This window comes from Pygocentrus nattereri, chromosome 6, assembly GCF_015220715.1.
Source record: "Pygocentrus nattereri isolate fPygNat1 chromosome 6, fPygNat1.pri, whole genome shotgun sequence".
Taxonomy (NCBI): Eukaryota; Metazoa; Chordata; class Actinopteri; order Characiformes; family Serrasalmidae; genus Pygocentrus; species Pygocentrus nattereri.
The window spans coordinates 24,897,349-24,914,833 of record NC_051216.1 but is presented as its reverse complement, the minus strand read 5'-3'; the positions used below and the strand labels follow the sequence as shown (position 1 = coordinate 24,914,833).

General features: G+C 39.7%; 4 protein-coding genes across 20 annotated transcripts in view; 1 reads left to right on the top strand and 3 right to left on the bottom strand.

The window, feature by feature from the left end:
• Window positions 1-306: 306 nt before the first annotated feature.
• rsph1 (radial spoke head component 1) lies at window positions 307-4,641 on the bottom strand. The gene is made up of 8 exons (XM_017710783.2): window positions 4,468-4,641; window positions 4,284-4,397; window positions 3,623-3,728; window positions 3,439-3,529; window positions 1,984-2,119; window positions 1,831-1,902; window positions 944-1,058; window positions 307-482 (listed from the first exon to the last, which is right to left on the bottom strand). Exons 1-8 carry the CDS (start codon window positions 4,636-4,638, stop codon window positions 391-393), a joined length of 897 nt encoding a protein of 298 aa, XP_017566272.1. The 5' UTR covers window positions 4,639-4,641; the 3' UTR covers window positions 307-390.
• Window positions 4,642-5,191: 550 nt separating this feature from the next.
• Window positions 5,192-8,091, top strand: cln5 (CLN5 intracellular trafficking protein). 2 transcript variants are annotated; one of them, XM_017710821.2, is made up of 4 exons: window positions 5,192-5,381; window positions 5,698-5,872; window positions 6,584-6,728; window positions 6,817-8,091. In XM_017710821.2, exons 1-4 carry the CDS (start codon window positions 5,275-5,277, stop codon window positions 7,305-7,307), a joined length of 918 nt encoding a protein of 305 aa, XP_017566310.1. In that variant the 5' UTR covers window positions 5,192-5,274; the 3' UTR covers window positions 7,308-8,091. The 2 variants fall into 2 exon arrangements, with proteins under 2 accessions (XP_017566310.1, XP_017566309.1); XM_017710820.2 differs by having other exon boundaries at window positions 6,503-6,728.
• fbxl3a (F-box and leucine-rich repeat protein 3a) lies at window positions 7,767-13,754 on the bottom strand. The gene is made up of 5 exons (XM_017710819.2): window positions 13,509-13,754; window positions 12,217-12,577; window positions 11,947-12,069; window positions 11,697-11,868; window positions 7,767-10,815 (listed from the first exon to the last, which is right to left on the bottom strand). Exons 2-5 carry the CDS (start codon window positions 12,574-12,576, stop codon window positions 10,175-10,177), a joined length of 1,296 nt encoding a protein of 431 aa, XP_017566308.1. The 5' UTR covers window position 12,577; window positions 13,509-13,754; the 3' UTR covers window positions 7,767-10,174.
• Window positions 13,755-16,318: 2,564 nt separating this feature from the next.
• The window catches only part of mycbp2 (MYC binding protein 2), a 77,734-nt gene continuing 76,567 nt past the window's right edge, over window positions 16,319-17,485 (bottom strand). For all 16 annotated transcript variants that reach the window (XM_037539449.1, XM_037539450.1, XM_017710823.2 and 13 more), the window contains one exon: window positions 16,319-17,483. In XM_037539449.1, coding sequence (XP_037395346.1) covers window positions 17,368-17,483 — 116 coding nt within the window. In that variant the 3' untranslated portion in view covers window positions 16,319-17,367. The remainder of the gene's footprint in view (window positions 17,484-17,485) is intronic.

Below are 17,485 nucleotides of genomic sequence, written 5' to 3'. Positions count from 1 at the left end.
TATCGCTCCGATGTGAGGCTTGATACAATTTTTGATGCTATATAGAAAGAAGCCTTTTCAAAAAAGACTTCAGTGGGACATGAGCAATTAACAGCACTTTAAACTGCATCATTGAGTAAACACTCTTCACCCATGAAAGCACCAAGTATGAGGTAGTAAACAGCACCCCCTGCTGACTACACTAGGTAAATACACTGCAGACTGATTCAGTTCTCCATGACTTCTGATCTGCTCCATAAAGGAATTAGGGCTACTGGTATCTTCTGTGTAAGTCCTGCATTTGACTAGACAACAGACAGACACTAGTAACAGTAACAAATATTTTATTATCAAGGATCAGAAGATATAACAACTACATTATGTTATTATACTAGTGCTCTTTCATTAGGCCTATTGATCATTGTTTTCTAGAATTGGGCTCTGATCTCCTTTCAGTTTTTCCTGGGTGGTCTGTCCTTTTCCCTCCTCAGACAAGTCCCAGCCTACAAGGGAAGGAAAAAACTTTTCCTTAAATATAGTCAGTCAATACAGTCCATGCCTCTTTCATTTAGTACTGGAGCCACGAGGCTAAAGTTGCTAACAAGACATGAAAGTCTATGTCACAGTAATTTTCAGTGGTAGCCTTAAAGCTCAAGAACAAAACTGAAGATGGACACGACTAAAACCAAAGATGCCTTGGCTGACTACATTTGGGGTAACGGAGATAAGAGTGTAAATCTGAATTTTCATCAAATTAGTCCTTTAGGTTTTTGACGATCAACAGTCACTTCTGACAGTCACTTCTGACCATCACAGAAACCTGCAAATGTTGACTAGGTCACAATAAGTATGTAACAGTGTGAAGTAAAGCAGAAACTAATAGATCCACAAGCTACATGTAAGACTACAACAAAGTATAACTGCTTCTACAAGGCAGATATTCAAGCATATGGTATGGGTGTACCAGAAGAGGGACTGTCTTTAGCAGCAGCCCAGTGTGAAAGGCCAGTCACAGCACTGGGTTTCCATTTCAGAACAGTGGTAGTGACAGGCTCCTCTTCCTCTGCATCTCCTTTATCCTGTAATCCAAAGACTCAGTCAGAAACAGCACCTACTGAAAAGACACTATTTCTACTAATTGCACTCACACCATTTCTTGACCTTTCTGGAAATTGCATTGATGTTTTGAAAGGCTTAATGTGTTTTTTGTTTATTTTTGTTTTTATCAAGCTCACAAATTATTTGATTGATTATTTGACTGTAAAACAAGTATTAAAAAAACCACATCAAGCTTTAAAACATTTGAAACTCCAGTGTCCACCTTCAACTAAAAGGATTTTCTAAGGCCAGCGAGACAATTAAGCACATGGTTGGGTAGATCTACTTTCATGAGCCTCTGTTGGCATGCACAAAGGCCAAGTCAAACTACACTATAACACAGAGGCACAGCAGGCTTCTCGCATAGAACCTCATCGCCAAAGGCTGCAATGGAGATATAGCGCTCGCCCTGAGGAGTATGTGGGGAACGCCGCTTCAAGGCCTTCTCATCCTTAACTGTCTCCTCATCTAGTGCTGGCTGGAGTTTCAGCAGAGGGAAATCACTTTAATCACAACATTTATCAAGCATGTCCTCGACGCATCATATGTTACATCTGAAAGATCATGACATTGTTTATTTAGTCACTTACAGCTTCATTTCATGCAGCTGCAGACATGATTTCAACAGTGCTATAGTTTAATACGGTATAATACAAGAAAGAAAGAAAGCTGGTTGACTTGAAACCACAAAAATATACTTAAGAACTTTTTGATACAGCTCATATGCATTTAGTCACAGACACAGAAACAGACCTGATCTTCCTGCACATACTCCCCATGCTGCTCACAGCCAATGTCAAACACATATTTCCCTGGACCTGTGGGCTGGAGAAAGACTCGATAATGAGGAAACAGAAACACAAACTTAAAAAAAGAGAATGGTGAGGGAAAAGAAGTGAGACTCACATTGTTTTTCAGAAAGTTGCCCTGGTATCTATGCTTTAGATGGATAAGCTCTCCAGCAGACTCCATTTTACCCATAACCCACGTGCCAATGTACTTAGAGCCTGTATCATGGTAGGTATATACACCTTGCCCATGTCTGTGAGGCAGAAAGACAGAGAGACTTTTAAAAAAGCAGCAGTTAAAACAACTCAACAAGCAGGCAGAGCCTTCTTTGCACAAAATACAAGCTACATCTGAACAAAGGCTACAGTGAGGGGTAAAAAGTAACCACACACTTTTATTTTGTTATTTAATAGACTTCAAGCCCATATATCTCCTTAAAAAGGTATTTGTCTTTGTACTATGCTATATACTATACAAAAATAAATGTAAATAGATTTGTACATATTAATGCTACAAAAATAAAGATGTTCATGTGCAAATTCAATATAAATAATCAATATAAAAACAAAGTTGCTATTGTTTCAAGCATGTAGAAATCATGATGAAGGTGAAGGAGCTTCCTAAAGGTCTCAGGGGCAACATTATTAAAGAAGATTTGGAAATGTAACGGAGCCATTGCAAAAACCTTAAACATCCCTGTCAGTACAATTAGTTTGATAATATGCAATTGGAAAGTTCATGTAACCACAACCAGTTTGCCCCAGACAGGCGTATCATGCAACGTATCTCTGAGACTAATGATAAGAAATGCATGAGAGAAGCTAGCAGTTGCATGTGAAAGCAGCATGAACAAATTACACAGAAAATGAAAAGCAATGAACTGCACTGCAATCATCTCAGTTCTTACATCTCCTCTAAAACTCATCTGTGAAAATAGAAGCACAGAGATGCACGTCTACAATTTGCACATGAGGATTCACACAAATCAGGACTCCTCTGGAACAACTGAACTCTTCTGCAATAATTCAGCTTGTGTCTGGAGAAAGAAGGGTTGTGCAGATGATCTGAAGACCCAGGTCAAACATGAATGCAGTGATGTACCGGGTACATATTAAAATAGAATTTTATCTCATCTGCTGAGAAAGGTGGAGAAAATGGATGTTTCAACAATACAGCAACCGTCAACATACAGCCAAAATAAATTGTTTAAATGGTTTCTAAAAAAGGTAAAAGTGCATTGCCTATCCAATCTACAGACTTAAATCCCTTTGAAATGTTATGAAGAGTTTTGAAATTGTGAGTATAACAAAGGGAACGTCATAACCTTCGGGAACCAAAGAGGTTTTCCAAGAAGATTGGGACAAAATTGAATCAACTGAATTCCTAATGTATTGAAACTACAATGGCCAACAGCATGTTATTCATTTGTGGTGTCTGAATATGGGACTGTTTTACCAGACCAGACTGGCTTAAGCAACTAAAAGTGACAAGACATTGAGAAATACGTATAATCTAATGGTATTCCTCAACTACAGTGTAAATGTCAGTAGCTGCCATTGATCTCTGTTGCACCTTTGATGCTGCAGCCACTCTCCATCATATGTGTCTCCATTTGGATACGTGTAAATGCCATGACCCTGCCGCTGGTCATCCACCCAGGAGCCTAGCAGAGAGAATGAATTAAGAGTAACAGATAATTGCATTGTTCTTGTGTCTTACACTCCCCATATTCTGTAGAAAAAAAATTAACTCTCACCCTCATACTTGGAACCATCCGGGTAGTAAAAAATACCTTGTCCATGCTTCAGGTTCATGTAATATTCCCCTACATATCGAGCCCCATTCTTGAATCTATATGTTCCCTGAAAACAAATAGATATCTAACATTAAAAGTGAACCACATATAAAGCACATACAAAGAGATCATAGCAAACAAAAATGCCATGTAAAACTGAATGCCAGTAAATGCCAAAAAAGGTCATTTTAAAGTGTTTTTTTTAACTAAAGCAATCTGACAAATACACGTTTACTGCTTTAAAAACTGTCTGGATGTCAGAAAACAAAAGCATGAATCATACTTTAAGTTGGATTCACTTCTTAGGTAACATTTGCCTTTGTTAGCTCCTGAAAGCAGAATAGGGCCAGACAGAGTTCAAGTTTTTCTTTTTTTTTTTAGGGAAAAGAATCAAAGTAGAATAGAAAGGAGCAGCAAGCTAAGTAACACTTCAGTATTTTCTAAACAAAAACGGCCAAATGTATTTCTTGAACTCAACCTGCTACCATCTGTATCGATGGGCTTAAATATGACCATGAGGGCAGGCCTGAGCTCATTTTAGGCCTAAATCTGAGATCACTTTTACATAGTTTTACAGAGAAACGCTTTACAGAGGTGTGCTTTGTGTGATAAAATGAAATACCTGTCCAGATCGTTTCCCACGTTCATACATTCCTTGATAGGAGTCTCCGTTGACCAGCACTGCTCTGCCGAGCCCGTGTCTCTCTCCGGCTTCATTCCGCTCACCCTCATACTCCTGAAACACAGCAACTGCTGTCGGATCCACAGCCAGTCTTAACAAAACACCCTTACCAAAACAAACTTACTCCAAGATAACCCTGCTCATCTTCAAAATCCTCCGATCCAACATCTGACATTATTTCTCCACAGCTGACAGAGAGACACACAGAGTGTAGAGAAACAGCTCCAGACGAGAAGCGTTGCAGATGCGTCTGTTGGTACCATGACAACGCCCGGGCACGAACTGCAACAGGCATGCGCAGAAACCAGACACGAGACCGTGGAGCCAGTTTAAGAGCCGTGAAATTATAATAATTTCTATTTCAGTTCATTTTTTTTCTATTCGTTTCACGTATTTAGACGACCGAAGTGGGATTTTTGTGAACCTCCTGCTACCACAGTTTCAGTCTCTGTTCCTGTTAGTAGAGCAGCTGCAAGACTTTAACATTCTGCACAGTTTCAGTTGTGATTAGTTTTTCTTGGTGTTGTTGGTGGAACTATTTAAGCACACGGAACCACTTTAGTGACAAATATATATTGTTTTGTCTTTTGTATTTCATTTGCACGACTAAAACGTTTTAAAAACTATCCTCGTGACTGTTATTGCTTCCCGCCCGTTTTCCGACAAACCCTGCTTCGTGCGCTAGGATTGGCCAGAAAATTAATCCTTTTACCAATTCAACCAATGACAGTAGAAGATCCAACGGCAGTAGAACTGCTAGCCAATCGTAGCTCTGGGGGCGGGGCTTGTAGGGAAAAAAGTTGTGACGCACTTGTTGATTAGATTTTATTTGACCACGTGATGGCAGTCGTTCAGAGAAACAAGGAAGCGAGGGCACAGCTGGGAAGAGAGATGACCAAGTGGAGGAAACTTTCTCCTCCCTGATTCCAGCATGAAACCTGCAGCGTCTACTGTTTATTTGGTCCTCCAGGTTTGCTTTCTGGCTTTGATCAGTTCTCGGAATATTTATGGAAAACAAGTTTGGCCGATCCCCTACAGGTAAGAGCTCAGTGTGAGTGGTCTGTCTGTCCGCTCGAGCTGCGCAGACCTTAGTGTGTTTATTTAGCAGCGCTGTTTATAAGGTGGGGGCGCCGATGAAGTAAACATGGCCGTTAGTATTAGACGTATGAACCAGATCGGTGGCGTGTTGTTTCTTATTTACTTTTGGTCACCAGCTCTTCAGCTGACAGTCGTTATAGTGACTAGCACCATTCAGCTTTTCCACCATGCTGTTTTGCTGAACAAGCACAGCTTTTCTATATCAAATTACAGGCCTGACTCAGTCTTCTGTGTTTCTCTGTTGGCGAATTCACAGGCGATTTGACCGCCGTCCTGACCCTGACCCCTACTGCCAAGCATTGTACACCTTCTGTCCCACCGGAGACCCGGATGGCCGTATTCCCTATATGAGAGACTCTGATGTGATTTCGGTGTTTCGACTGCAAACCCCGGTGTGGGAATTCAAATACGGAGATATTTTGGGCAAATTTGTAAGTCCAGAATAATGGAAACCCATTAAAATAATACAAATCCAGCAACTAGTTAGTGATTCATTGTGAAGTGAATGGCTACGCCATTATTTTCAGATATCTCATTATTAATATTATATTTCAATATTAGTTATATATCATTAATATTATATATTATAGGACAGGTTTGTAGTTAGGAAGAGTTTGTAGGGAAAAATTCACTTTAATAATATATTTGCCAATTAATCACTGCATCATTGGTGATATTTAATTGGCATTAATAAAGTGAATGTTATTCCTAACATTCCTAAAATTAAACACAGCTACTCTTCAGCACTATGCTTAAATATCTTACAAATCCAAGCTTGTTTTGATTGGACTCTTTTCGCTTCCACTAAAATTACACCGAAGGAAACCTACAGAGTATTCTAAATGATAACCACACAGAAATCCAGAAAGGACTCTACTATATATTTATTTTTCAGAAGTATTTTGAACTGTTCTTTCAAAACAATCTGAAGCACCCAGTAAGTGATGCGTTAAGACTGTCAGATCCTGGATATAGTGAAACTAAACAGAGTTCAAAAGCTAGATCACAGTGTATCTGGATGTATTATATACTGCCCAGAACTGAGTTTATTCTCTTTTCAGCATATTATGCATGATGCCATTGGGTTTGCCAGCTCAGAGACTGGAAGAAATTACACTATGGAATGGTATGAACTTTTCCAGCTTGGAAACTGCACTTTTCCCCACGAAAGAGAGGACACGGCAGCTCCTTTTTGGTGTAATCAGGGCGCAGCCTGCTTCTTCGAGGGGATAGATGACCTGCATTGGCAACAAAATGGTACTTTGGAAAAAGTGGGAGAAATTTCAGGTACCATACTACATCCAGAGGGCTTTGAGTGCTTATGTTAGAATTCACATTCTAATCAGCAATGGCTTTTTTTCCCTCTCCCTCTTAGGTGAGCAGTTTAACGATTTGGCACGATGGGTTCAAGAGGACAACAAAACTGGGATTTATTATGAGACATGGACAGTGCGGTCAGACCCAGGGGCCAACTCCACAACATGGTTTGAATCATATGACTGTTCACAGTTTGTACACCGCACATACAGGAAAATGGCAGAGCTAGGAGCCAAGCTCTCAAGCAAAACTCAGACCAACTACACCAAAATTTACCTGTACAGCGGCGAGCCTACCTACCTTGGGGATGACAACACTATCTTTGGTCAGTCCTCTATGAAAACTCTGGCCACAGATATCAAAAACTTTTATCACTCTTTTCAACCTCACCAGTCAATGATTCAGTTCATGCTCAGCCTGATGGAAGTCTATAAAAAGGTAGTATTGGAAAAGACCTTCTATTTGTACTACAACTTTGAGTACTGGCACCTGCCAATGAAGGCACCTTACATTCAGATTACTTATGAGGAAGTTCCTTTGCCACACTGAGGACTGCAGTCTCCTCTTTTTTTATACCAATGTCAGATGACTGTTAAGCACTTCCTCTGCTTCCTCAAAGGGAGCAGATGTGTGCTGTGGAACAACCACTTGTTAACTGTGAATAGCTAACTAATCAACCACTAACTCCAGATTACATTTTGGTTAGAGTAACATTTCAGTGATATGACCTCATAACTACAGCCATGTACTAAGTGTTTCTTACAGAGCCCCTCTGATGACATCCTGTGTAAATACAAATAATGCACAGCCTTATTAATGCAGGGGAACAAGATTCTAATGCGTGGCAACAACTTAATTAGCTTTGCTAAGCCATGGCAATTACTTAATTAGCTTGTTCCTATGCCTTATCAAGTCGTGGCTACGTGTTATTAATTCATACAGGAGGTCACCAGCAGGGCTCCGTAGTTTCTTCTGTTTTATTGAATTTGTAATCACAGTCTGCACAACTAGAGTTTTATGTAATTTATTGGAATAATACAAAATGAGAAGCAAGTGACAGTTTGAAACGACAAGCTGCTGCTCACATGAGTTTTTATTTTTTTCCCCAAAACAGTATCTGTGTGTTCATTTTGGAAAAAAAACCACTAGTGTCAGTTCAAAACACTGGCTCTGAGCCATAAACGTCTCATACTGACATTTCACTCTTGTAAATCAGTATGTACAACTGAGTGACTCATTTTCTTGCATTTTGGGTAAAGCACTGGGTGACAGCACTGTTCACTAACAAACTTAATTTTCACTTGTCACTGCAAATAAAAAGCTAAAACAAGTACATTTGTGTCTGATTTTAAGTGTTACTTTATACTAAATTAGTGGTGCTAAGTTTGTGTTAACATGTTTAAAGGACTCAAGTCATTAAACCATTTTAAATGAATTAATACAAAGGCTTATAAATTATGAATAATCAAATCTAATTAGACTGGTAGAAGATCTACCAAAGGACCATGCTCACTCTAATGAAAGATCAGCATTGAAAATTTTAACCCTGACAGAGGGTGCAAAAGAAATATGTATATTTCTATTCATCATCAAAACACACAGCATTTTATATACAGGCATAGGGGACTTCCTTCTTAAAGGAAAAAAATTAAACAGGGTCCAGTCAGGTCCTGATTCATTTTTCATAACGAACAATGTTCTTTCAACCTTGGACAGAACTAGTAAATGGTTGAAGATGTAAACTAATTACATCACACTTGGTTTATCCGTTTCACAAAGACATCTACCAGTTTGTCTCAAACATGCCACAAATCCATTAAGACATTTCCAAATAACTTCCAGAATGGTAGACCTGCTCTCAGTGTATCAATGAACTACATGTAGGGGAAACCTATAGCCTACACAGTCTGCTGTTTTAAAAGCAGTACTTGCCAACTTACAAAATAACCATCAAGAAGATAAAAATCCTTCTCCAATATGTTCGCTCGTGTTTGTGATTAATTTGGTATGCATATAACATGCTTTATATTAACTGTACAAAACCACTTATACAAATACACTACAGCTTAACCAAGTCATTGTCCTAGCAGGAAGAAATGTTTAAATTAGGGTTAAAAAAAAGAAAAGAAAAAAGACTAAGCCGCATATAAAGTCAGTCAGCAAACTCATAGGTAGTACTGAATGTGCAGTAAAGGCTTTCCATTTATCTTGGAAGTGTCTATAAACATTAAAGTGAAAAAAAAAAAATCTGTTTTCTACCCATTTAGTCCTCAATTCTTAACAAAATTGGTTTGTCTATGCCACAGGGACTCCAATACAGCTTTATATTTTAGCACCACTTGTGGTGCATTGAATTCATTTCCATTTAGTCTGCTGTGGGTGGTCACCTTTTCAACCAAGAACTTCCCCTGTAGCTGATGGAGAGAGTTAAGATTAATGCAACATACTTGAGAAACAAACAAAAACAATGAGCAAAGAAGATAGATAAGATAGTCCACTAAAGCTGCAAAGCACTTTTTGTTCCAAGACAGAAAAGATGTTCTGAAGATGATGTACTTTGTTAAATTCCCCAATTATTCTCTGCCAAGAAAGTAGCCCTTCTTCAGCAGAGCTTTTGAAAAACATTTAGCTGGGAGCTGACAGTTTGTTAGTGGCACTCCCTACTGGTGGATGAACTCCGGCAGCTTTCAAGGTGCTACATCAATGAATAGTAAGACTTCTGCCATGAGTCCTCCACTATTACTGACAATACTTCACACTCCACGTTTGTAACAATATACATAAATATAATTTGACAAACAGCCAAGAATAAAACAAACAAACAAACAAACAAACAAACAAAAACAATCTCAGTTACTGACCACTGATTTGTGGGGATTAATTAGATGTAAATGAGAAATCCTATATGTAGGTTCCAGAATAAAATTATTGGACATGTGGACAGTGGGAATATGTAGCTACATAAATGATTAGCCTAACATGGTACAATTATGCAGGCCTTTTTATGTTCTCCTATATGATCCAAATAGAATATAAAAGCTTACTACATTGTAGCATTTCCATTAGGTGCTAGACACAAGCTTATTTTTTTCATATTCATACTTTCACTATGTACACAACATGTGGCATCAGCCTTTTCAGAAAACAAGCCATACTATTCAAAGTGAAGTGTCCAATCCTGTAAAGATCTTCCACCTATAACCCCTGATGCTATTACACATGTAAAGAAAAGCAACATCTCAAACACAAAGAGAATCTCCATGATACTTCTTAACAAGAAAAGAAGAAAAAAAAAAAAAAAAAAACAATAGCATATCAAAGTGTGAAAACTGGCTGCCTTATAGGGTGAAGTTATAAGCTGGATGCAATGGTTATGAAATGTACTAATGTGAGAAGGGAACTGGTCTGTGAGTGTTTTACCACGTGGGCATCATATCAGGGAACCAGACACGACCAAGGTGTTTGGACACCTCCCAGTGGATCTCGTCCAGGCTATATTTGTGGTCAGGGATGAGCACTTCCTCCATGATGGAGAGCTGCGAGAGGCGTCGGCCGCACATCTTCACAAACTCCACAAATGCACTGCAAGACACTTCACACTCCCCCAGGCCAATGGCGGACAGCTGCTTACAGCGTTCGGCAATGCGGATCAGCTCCTCATCCAGCGGGCGCAGGCCGTTAGCACACACCACCAGCTCCACAAGTCGAGGACAGTTCATGCCTACTCGGCCAAGCACATCCTTACTGACTGAACGGCCAAAATAGAGGTGCGTGACCGGAATTTCATCACGAAAGAACGGACCAAATTCTTCTTCATAGAGGAAGAAATACATGACCAGGTTGAACTTTGGGGAGTGGCGCACCATGGCATCCCAACTGCTTTTCTTGATGGTATGGAACTGTTGACCAGGGTTTTCACTCACCACATCAATGCGCAGGTGCTCTAGATGCACATGTTTCTCTGAGGAGAGTGCAAGGAGGAGCTCGTCACTCAACAGGTGGTAATTTAGCGCCAGTTCCCTCAAGCCATGGCACTGATCAGCAACACACAGGATGCCTGTTGACAGAACAGCTAAAGGTTCACGCTCCAATTTTATTTTCACAATCATACATTTTAAGAGGTAAATAAGGCACATGCAGCTATGCATACACTGCAAAAAAACTCACAGAACACAATTATGAATGAGGCACAGCTGACAGATGGGATGCCTCAAGGGCAACACGACATTCTAACAGAAGGTGCTGATGGAGAACTGAGAATCTCTTGGGTGTGAAAGATTATGATTCAGGTATTGCTTTACTGTTGATCTGAATGTTCTATACTCATAACACTGGATCACTTGTCTATTAATATAAAAGGTGTAACACACATACTTCTTTTCATTTCAATTTTTTATTCTGTTTGGTTTAACATTTCTTCTTTCAGAAATGCTCTTTTCTAGTTTGATAATCCACTCAGACCCTACACATCGACTCTTTTGTGTTTAGTTTAAGAAATGACTAAGAACTGTTTTCCACCAAAGTCTTGAGAAATTGGGCAAGTTTTCAGATTTACAAGTATGTATTTACAAGTACAAGACATACTCTAAAGTTTCTCAGAGATGTCCCAAGAGTAGTTACAGTTGCTAGGCTATGAAGGATCAACTAGATGAACCAATTTGCTACAGCACCATCCTGAGGCAGACCAGTGCTGCATCATTAGTTAATTAAAAATACTATAGATAGAGGCTCACTGATTGTGGGCAGAGCAGCTAAACAATGATCTTCGCGTACATTTGCATACATTTAGCATAATGTCATAAGATTATTTCAGGGAATCCTCCCCCAACCCCCTGTATTTCGCATCTTGTCCTTATACCCTCAATATTAGAAACTCTTCATTATTTTAGGTAATTGAAATTTGATATAAAAATATATCCAAACCATGATAAGACTTACCAGCAGGAGATACATGTGGGCAGCTGCTCATCTTTAACAGTTTGAGTGTGTCACTGTTATTGGCGACCAGGACCTTAAGCGACGGGTCATCAACTGGCGTGTCATCAATCTTGAGTGATGACAGGGACTTAGAGTTGACAAACACCACTGTCAACGCAGAGATGAAATGGGACTGTGGGGTATTAAAAGAAAAGTAATTACACATGCAGTCAGTGTTCTAAGACTTTTTTTTTCTTTGACATCAACTTACCTTTGGTAACTCCATGAAGCTTGGCCGTGCTGTAGAAATGAGCCCGAGGGTCTTTAATGAGCAGTTTACTAGCTGAGAGAGGATGTCACATGCTGCCTCTGCTGATTCTGTACTACTGTCCACCTAAAAAGAAACGCTCCATTTTACATAACGCAACAAAGAAACATCACGAGGTAACATTACTCCCACTAATCTACAGGTTTGCAAATCTGCTACTGTAAAAATTGAGAAACTGAGCCAGAATAAAACAAACTCGGAAAAGCACCTCACCTTGAAGCTTACATACTGCAAATGATTTGAGTGCCTCTTGATGATCTGCTTGATAAGATCAGGATGGGTGGCCTTTAGGTAAGAGCTTGCCGGCTGTGTAAGTTCAAATTCAAAGCATCTCCAGAGCTCAGGCATATGAAAGGCTTGGTTCCAACCATGACACACCTGAGACGCAAAGGCTCGATCTAGCAGTGGCAAGTACTGAAAGATGCGCAGCAGTACCTCCTGGGGTATCCATGCCCAGTTGGATGCCAGATCTCCAGAGTCCTCACTAGGATGTCTAGCTCTCTTGCAAACCTCCATCAGTTCTTCACAAGATGAGCTGCTGCCCTCTATGTCCCTGCTCAGTCTTCTTTTCATTCTTAGGTGAAACAAGAATAGTAATAGAGAAAGACTTTTCACAAACGGTATATCTGACAATATATTTAAGACATAAGGGGGGGGGGGGCGAATCCATTGGTCAACACTGAAGGTTTAAATATTAGTCCTGGAATGGAAAATAAATCAGTTTCATGCCATTTCTACATTGAACAAAATGAAGAACCTCTTAAGCATTCAAATAGTAGTTTTTTGTGTTGTAATGGTTCTATACGACTACTTGCGTTGTCAAAAGGACAACTGGAAGGTTTAGTTCTCTTTATAAAAAAAAGACCAGGAATCAGGCCTCCTCCTTTCCCAAGGCAGTCTAATATCGGCGGCTACTTAGGTAACCTGCTTATATGGATTTTTCGGTGGGGGCTAAGTTAACTAATTTTGTTCTCAAATCAAAAACTACCAATGTTAGCTTAGCTACGCTAGCTAGCTAATTAGGAGGCAAATCGAGGTCGTTGATTAATAAACAAATTGAATAGGCAAGACCTTTACAGACCACGTTAAGCTGCGATTGTATTTTACTTGCTAAATAGGTGATATAAGATTAATCGACGTGTTTTATGTATTTAGATTAACTTGACTGGCTGGCTTGTGCACACATCTTTATTCACAGCATTGTCTTTATTAGGTAGCTAGCTAAACCAGCTAACCTAGCTAGTTAGCTAAGTGCACACTAGCTGCGCGACCACACGGGCTGCAAGTAGCAGAGCTGCGCGGTTCGGTTACAACGCAGCTCAGCAGAGAAACCTTTAGTAGCGTAGCTGCTACACTTACTGAGCAAAAATTACTTATTTTTCTACACAAACAGCACCGCTCTGCCGTGTAACAGCGAGGCTAATGTTTACTCTTTCCCCCAGTAATTACTAGCTTCATTAGCCCTCCCGTCCTGTAGCTGAATCCACGACTCAGTGCTAACTTACCTGCTCTCAGTTTACACTCAGTTGACCTCGCCGAAGCTGAAACAGTGAAAATCAGTCACTGCGCTGTCAGCCGGGACCTGCACTCCAAAACATCCGAACAGGCGACGTCTGCCGCATTGGAAGCCAGAAAACTGACCGGGCGCTCTTATGTAGATGTGTTGTTTTGCTCAGAGTCCCTCCTGCTTGTCTGTGACCGCCTGACCTAATTCCTGCGCTCAGCCGCGGGAGATTTGCTGCTGCTGCCCCCGATCGCGAAATGTCTTTATACTAGGATCAGGGTTGTCAGATCTCGCGAGAGAAGAATAGCAAGAACAGCAGGGGAAAAAATGTATGTAAATGTATGTGTATGCATATATATATATTCTATTTCAGAAACAAACAAATACATTTCCACTGTATATATAAATAAATAACCAACCACTGTAATTTTACTATTTTTTTACTTTTAACAAAACCGACTGGCCATAATGAATAATTGAAAATGAAGGTAAGACGTTGCATATAATCTCAAATAGTATGTATGGGGGAAGAAAACTAGCCTAACTGAAGAGAACGGAGCGGTGCTGTGTTTATGTTCATTACTGCTGTTATGAACGTGCAAGTTTTTTTTCCCCACTGAATTAATTATTGCCTTTAAATCGTCGACCAGGAGAAGAGAAAGGGGCTGTGGGCGGATTGTGTAACGGACAAACTAGCAGTCTGGCTTGATCAGACAGGTACAGTGGAGAGAGGCAGGGTCAGGGAACAGGCCCAAATATACCTATTCTTTGGAAACAAGCCCAACGTACCGCAACCTGCGACTGCCAATGTTCGTAATAAACTTCATTGCGATGTATCATTTGCGTTTAATTACTGTCAGTCTAGACTTAACACAGTTGTTGTGTCATTTAGAAATCACACATCTGCCTCGAAACCTGCTACATACATGATTTAGCTGAGGTTTAAGGCAAGACTAAAAGTCTTTTCATTTGTAATAGCCTGTATACCTTCCACCAAGATGTTTAATGCGCTTCAGGCAAGGCTTAAATCTGATGGCAGTATTGTTTAATTAAACACATTTTAGTGGATGGCATTCAGTTTCACATTAGTTGAGTTTGACTAATAAAAATAATAAATCATTTCATTAGGCTCGTGTAAAATGTGCCGTGTCATTGCTTGCTTTACTACATTTGGAATGATTTAGGATTAACGACTAAAGTAGTAAACAGCACGAGACGTTCTCCATGACAGGATATAGTCCTCAAAATTTCAGAAAAGTGTGTTGCATTGTTTAGATCTTCAGCTTGAATTTGGAAAAATACCAAATCACACAAAAGAAAAAACGTTCCTCAGTGCTGCAGGGAAATTAAGATAGCCTCATGTAACACGCTGATATACTCCCACAAGGAGAACATGTAAACAGTGCAGCCAGAGGCCTGAAACAGATTTCAGGAAGAAAACCCTCAACACTTTTTCCCTGTATTGAACAGCTATTCAGTGAAAAGGCAAACAGAATCTAATTCAAGACGTTTAGCTTTTCATTCTAGCAGTTAAGCAGCATTTCATCCAGTTACCATACATTTTTCAAGCTACTTGTCTTCGCATCATAGTCTTGTATATAGTCGATATATACACGGGTTTATGAAAGGAACTTTTTAAACTGAACTGAATCAAACCTACGCATAGCAAGTTGAAAGGTGTTTTGTGTGGAACCTTACATGACCTACATGATGATATTGTAATGCCTACTCCTGTACATGTAAAACGACATTCTGGCCTCTGGCTCCCTTATCAACCCTATCCCAGCAGTCTTCGGGCGGAAGGCAGGATACACCCTGGACAGGTCGCCAGTCCATCGCAGGGCAGACAGACACAGACAGTCACTCACACACTCACACCTAAGGGCAATTTAGCACATCCAGTTGGCCTGACTGTCATTCTGGGCAAAAGGGGCCCCTCTCATCATACTTCCCTAGTTTTGTTGATAATTAAGGTTGACCTTGACATTAAGGTACTATCTACAGTCTTTCTTTATAGCTGTCTAATGATATGTCTTAAACATGCGATAGAGATGACATGTGCTATACCCTCAGTGACTTTAGGATACTCTGTGTGTCAGTGTATAGAAGTTTTCCGGAGGAGCACTCTCAGGGTAGCGTTTTCGTTTTCAGCCATCTTTAAATAGGGCACCCCCTCCCTACAGTAGTAACAGGATATTTTCATTGAATATTTTCAGAAGGCACATAGGACATGAAACTTCCACAAGCACTGGTTTACTATAGAGAGAGTATTTATGAGTTAATGAGCCTCTCATATCTTTTGATGAAAGTTGAACAGAAAGAAGTAGAAACATATAAGTAAAACATTGTGGCTCCTGGTTTCTATCACATTTCTCAACAGTGGAACTTGAAACTTTTACATAGGAACCAGGGGTCACAAAGTTTTATTCACAAAAACCACCAGTGAACTTATGCATAACAGTGATTATTTTGAAATTATGGTAAAAAAAAAAAAAAAAAAGTTTTTTTTTTTTTTTTATATGTACCTCGATCATAACTATAAATAAAAAAATAAGTTTTAGGCCAAAACCATCTCAAAACTACAGTAAAACAATATCTCACACACCAGACAATTCATGCAATAACTTTGTGAGGAAGCAGCCATCAAACGTGCACATTTTAATTATTTAATTTAGCAGGAATTCTTTTTAAGTAAGCCTTAGTACAGACACCTATTACCATGTTGTCATACTTTACACATTAATAGCTAAGGACAGCTCTGACAGGAGAAAAACAAACAAAAAAAAACCAAAAAAAAACACGACACCTTTGTAATGTACCTTGCAGAACAGAGAATCTGGTTTATTACCATCCAACTCTATCCACCACAGATAATACAGAGCAGATTTACAAGTAGCATTTTTTTCTTTTACAGCAGCTGTTCATCACACTTCCACACATTCTCACACTTCCAAAAAATGATTCACAATTTCCATTTTTTTTCTTCTTTTTTTTGGTGTGAAGACTGACCCCAGCCCAACGATTTCTGTGTTCTGTTCTTACAACACGATGATAGAACATACTCACCTTTTAACGTTTTTAAAAAGACAGAAAAAGGATTTGTACCACATTATAACATTGTGGAGCTGAAAGGGACACGTCAGACGTAGGCCCATCAAAGTGTTCTGAGCACAGAGATGATATTTGTTATATTTGCAGGGGGGAAACAATGGCGTGTCTCACTGTATAAAAATGTACAGTGGCTTTTATTGACATACATTCCATATGTTTACAGCTGCAAGATAGGAGGCACACCCAGTATTGCACTTCATTAAAAGTTCTGGCTCAAAACAAAACCCAGAATATCAAACAAAACTGAAGTGTAAAGTAGCAACATCTGAATACACCTATTTTGGATACTATCATTATATACAAGATTAGATAAATCATACACTATTTTCCTCCCAACATAACATTCTTGACAGTCCACTTATATAATCTTACCAGAATCTTTTCTGCCAAGCCATGATGCACTCAATAGTGGAGAATACTGTACAGGATTACGAAAAGAGTCAGTTTACATATTGTTACACTTCAGTGATCAGGTGGTGTGCAACGTTTATGGGAGCCGAGGGTTACAACGGCTGCATGCAAACACGTCACAAAGTTTTTTCCACATTTTTTTCTTTTAATTTCCTATATTCTTCAGCGTTCATTGAGAGAGAGAGAGGAACAATCCTGAAGCACAGTGGCTTATCAGTGCCTCCTCTAAACCAGACATCCAAGGTAAGTACTCTCAGACTGGAGTTAAGCAGGACTCTGCTGTTTTAGCAGGACAAGTAAAACGGACTCAAAGAGGGAGTCAGACAGGGTCCAGAAGTTCAGAAGGTATGGGCATTTCTGCAAACGCCACAACCAAGGGCAAACTCTTCTCCAGTTGGAGGATGCACAACATGCAGGGGACACTCACTTCCCTCTAGCTGTTTACCCTTAGGACCT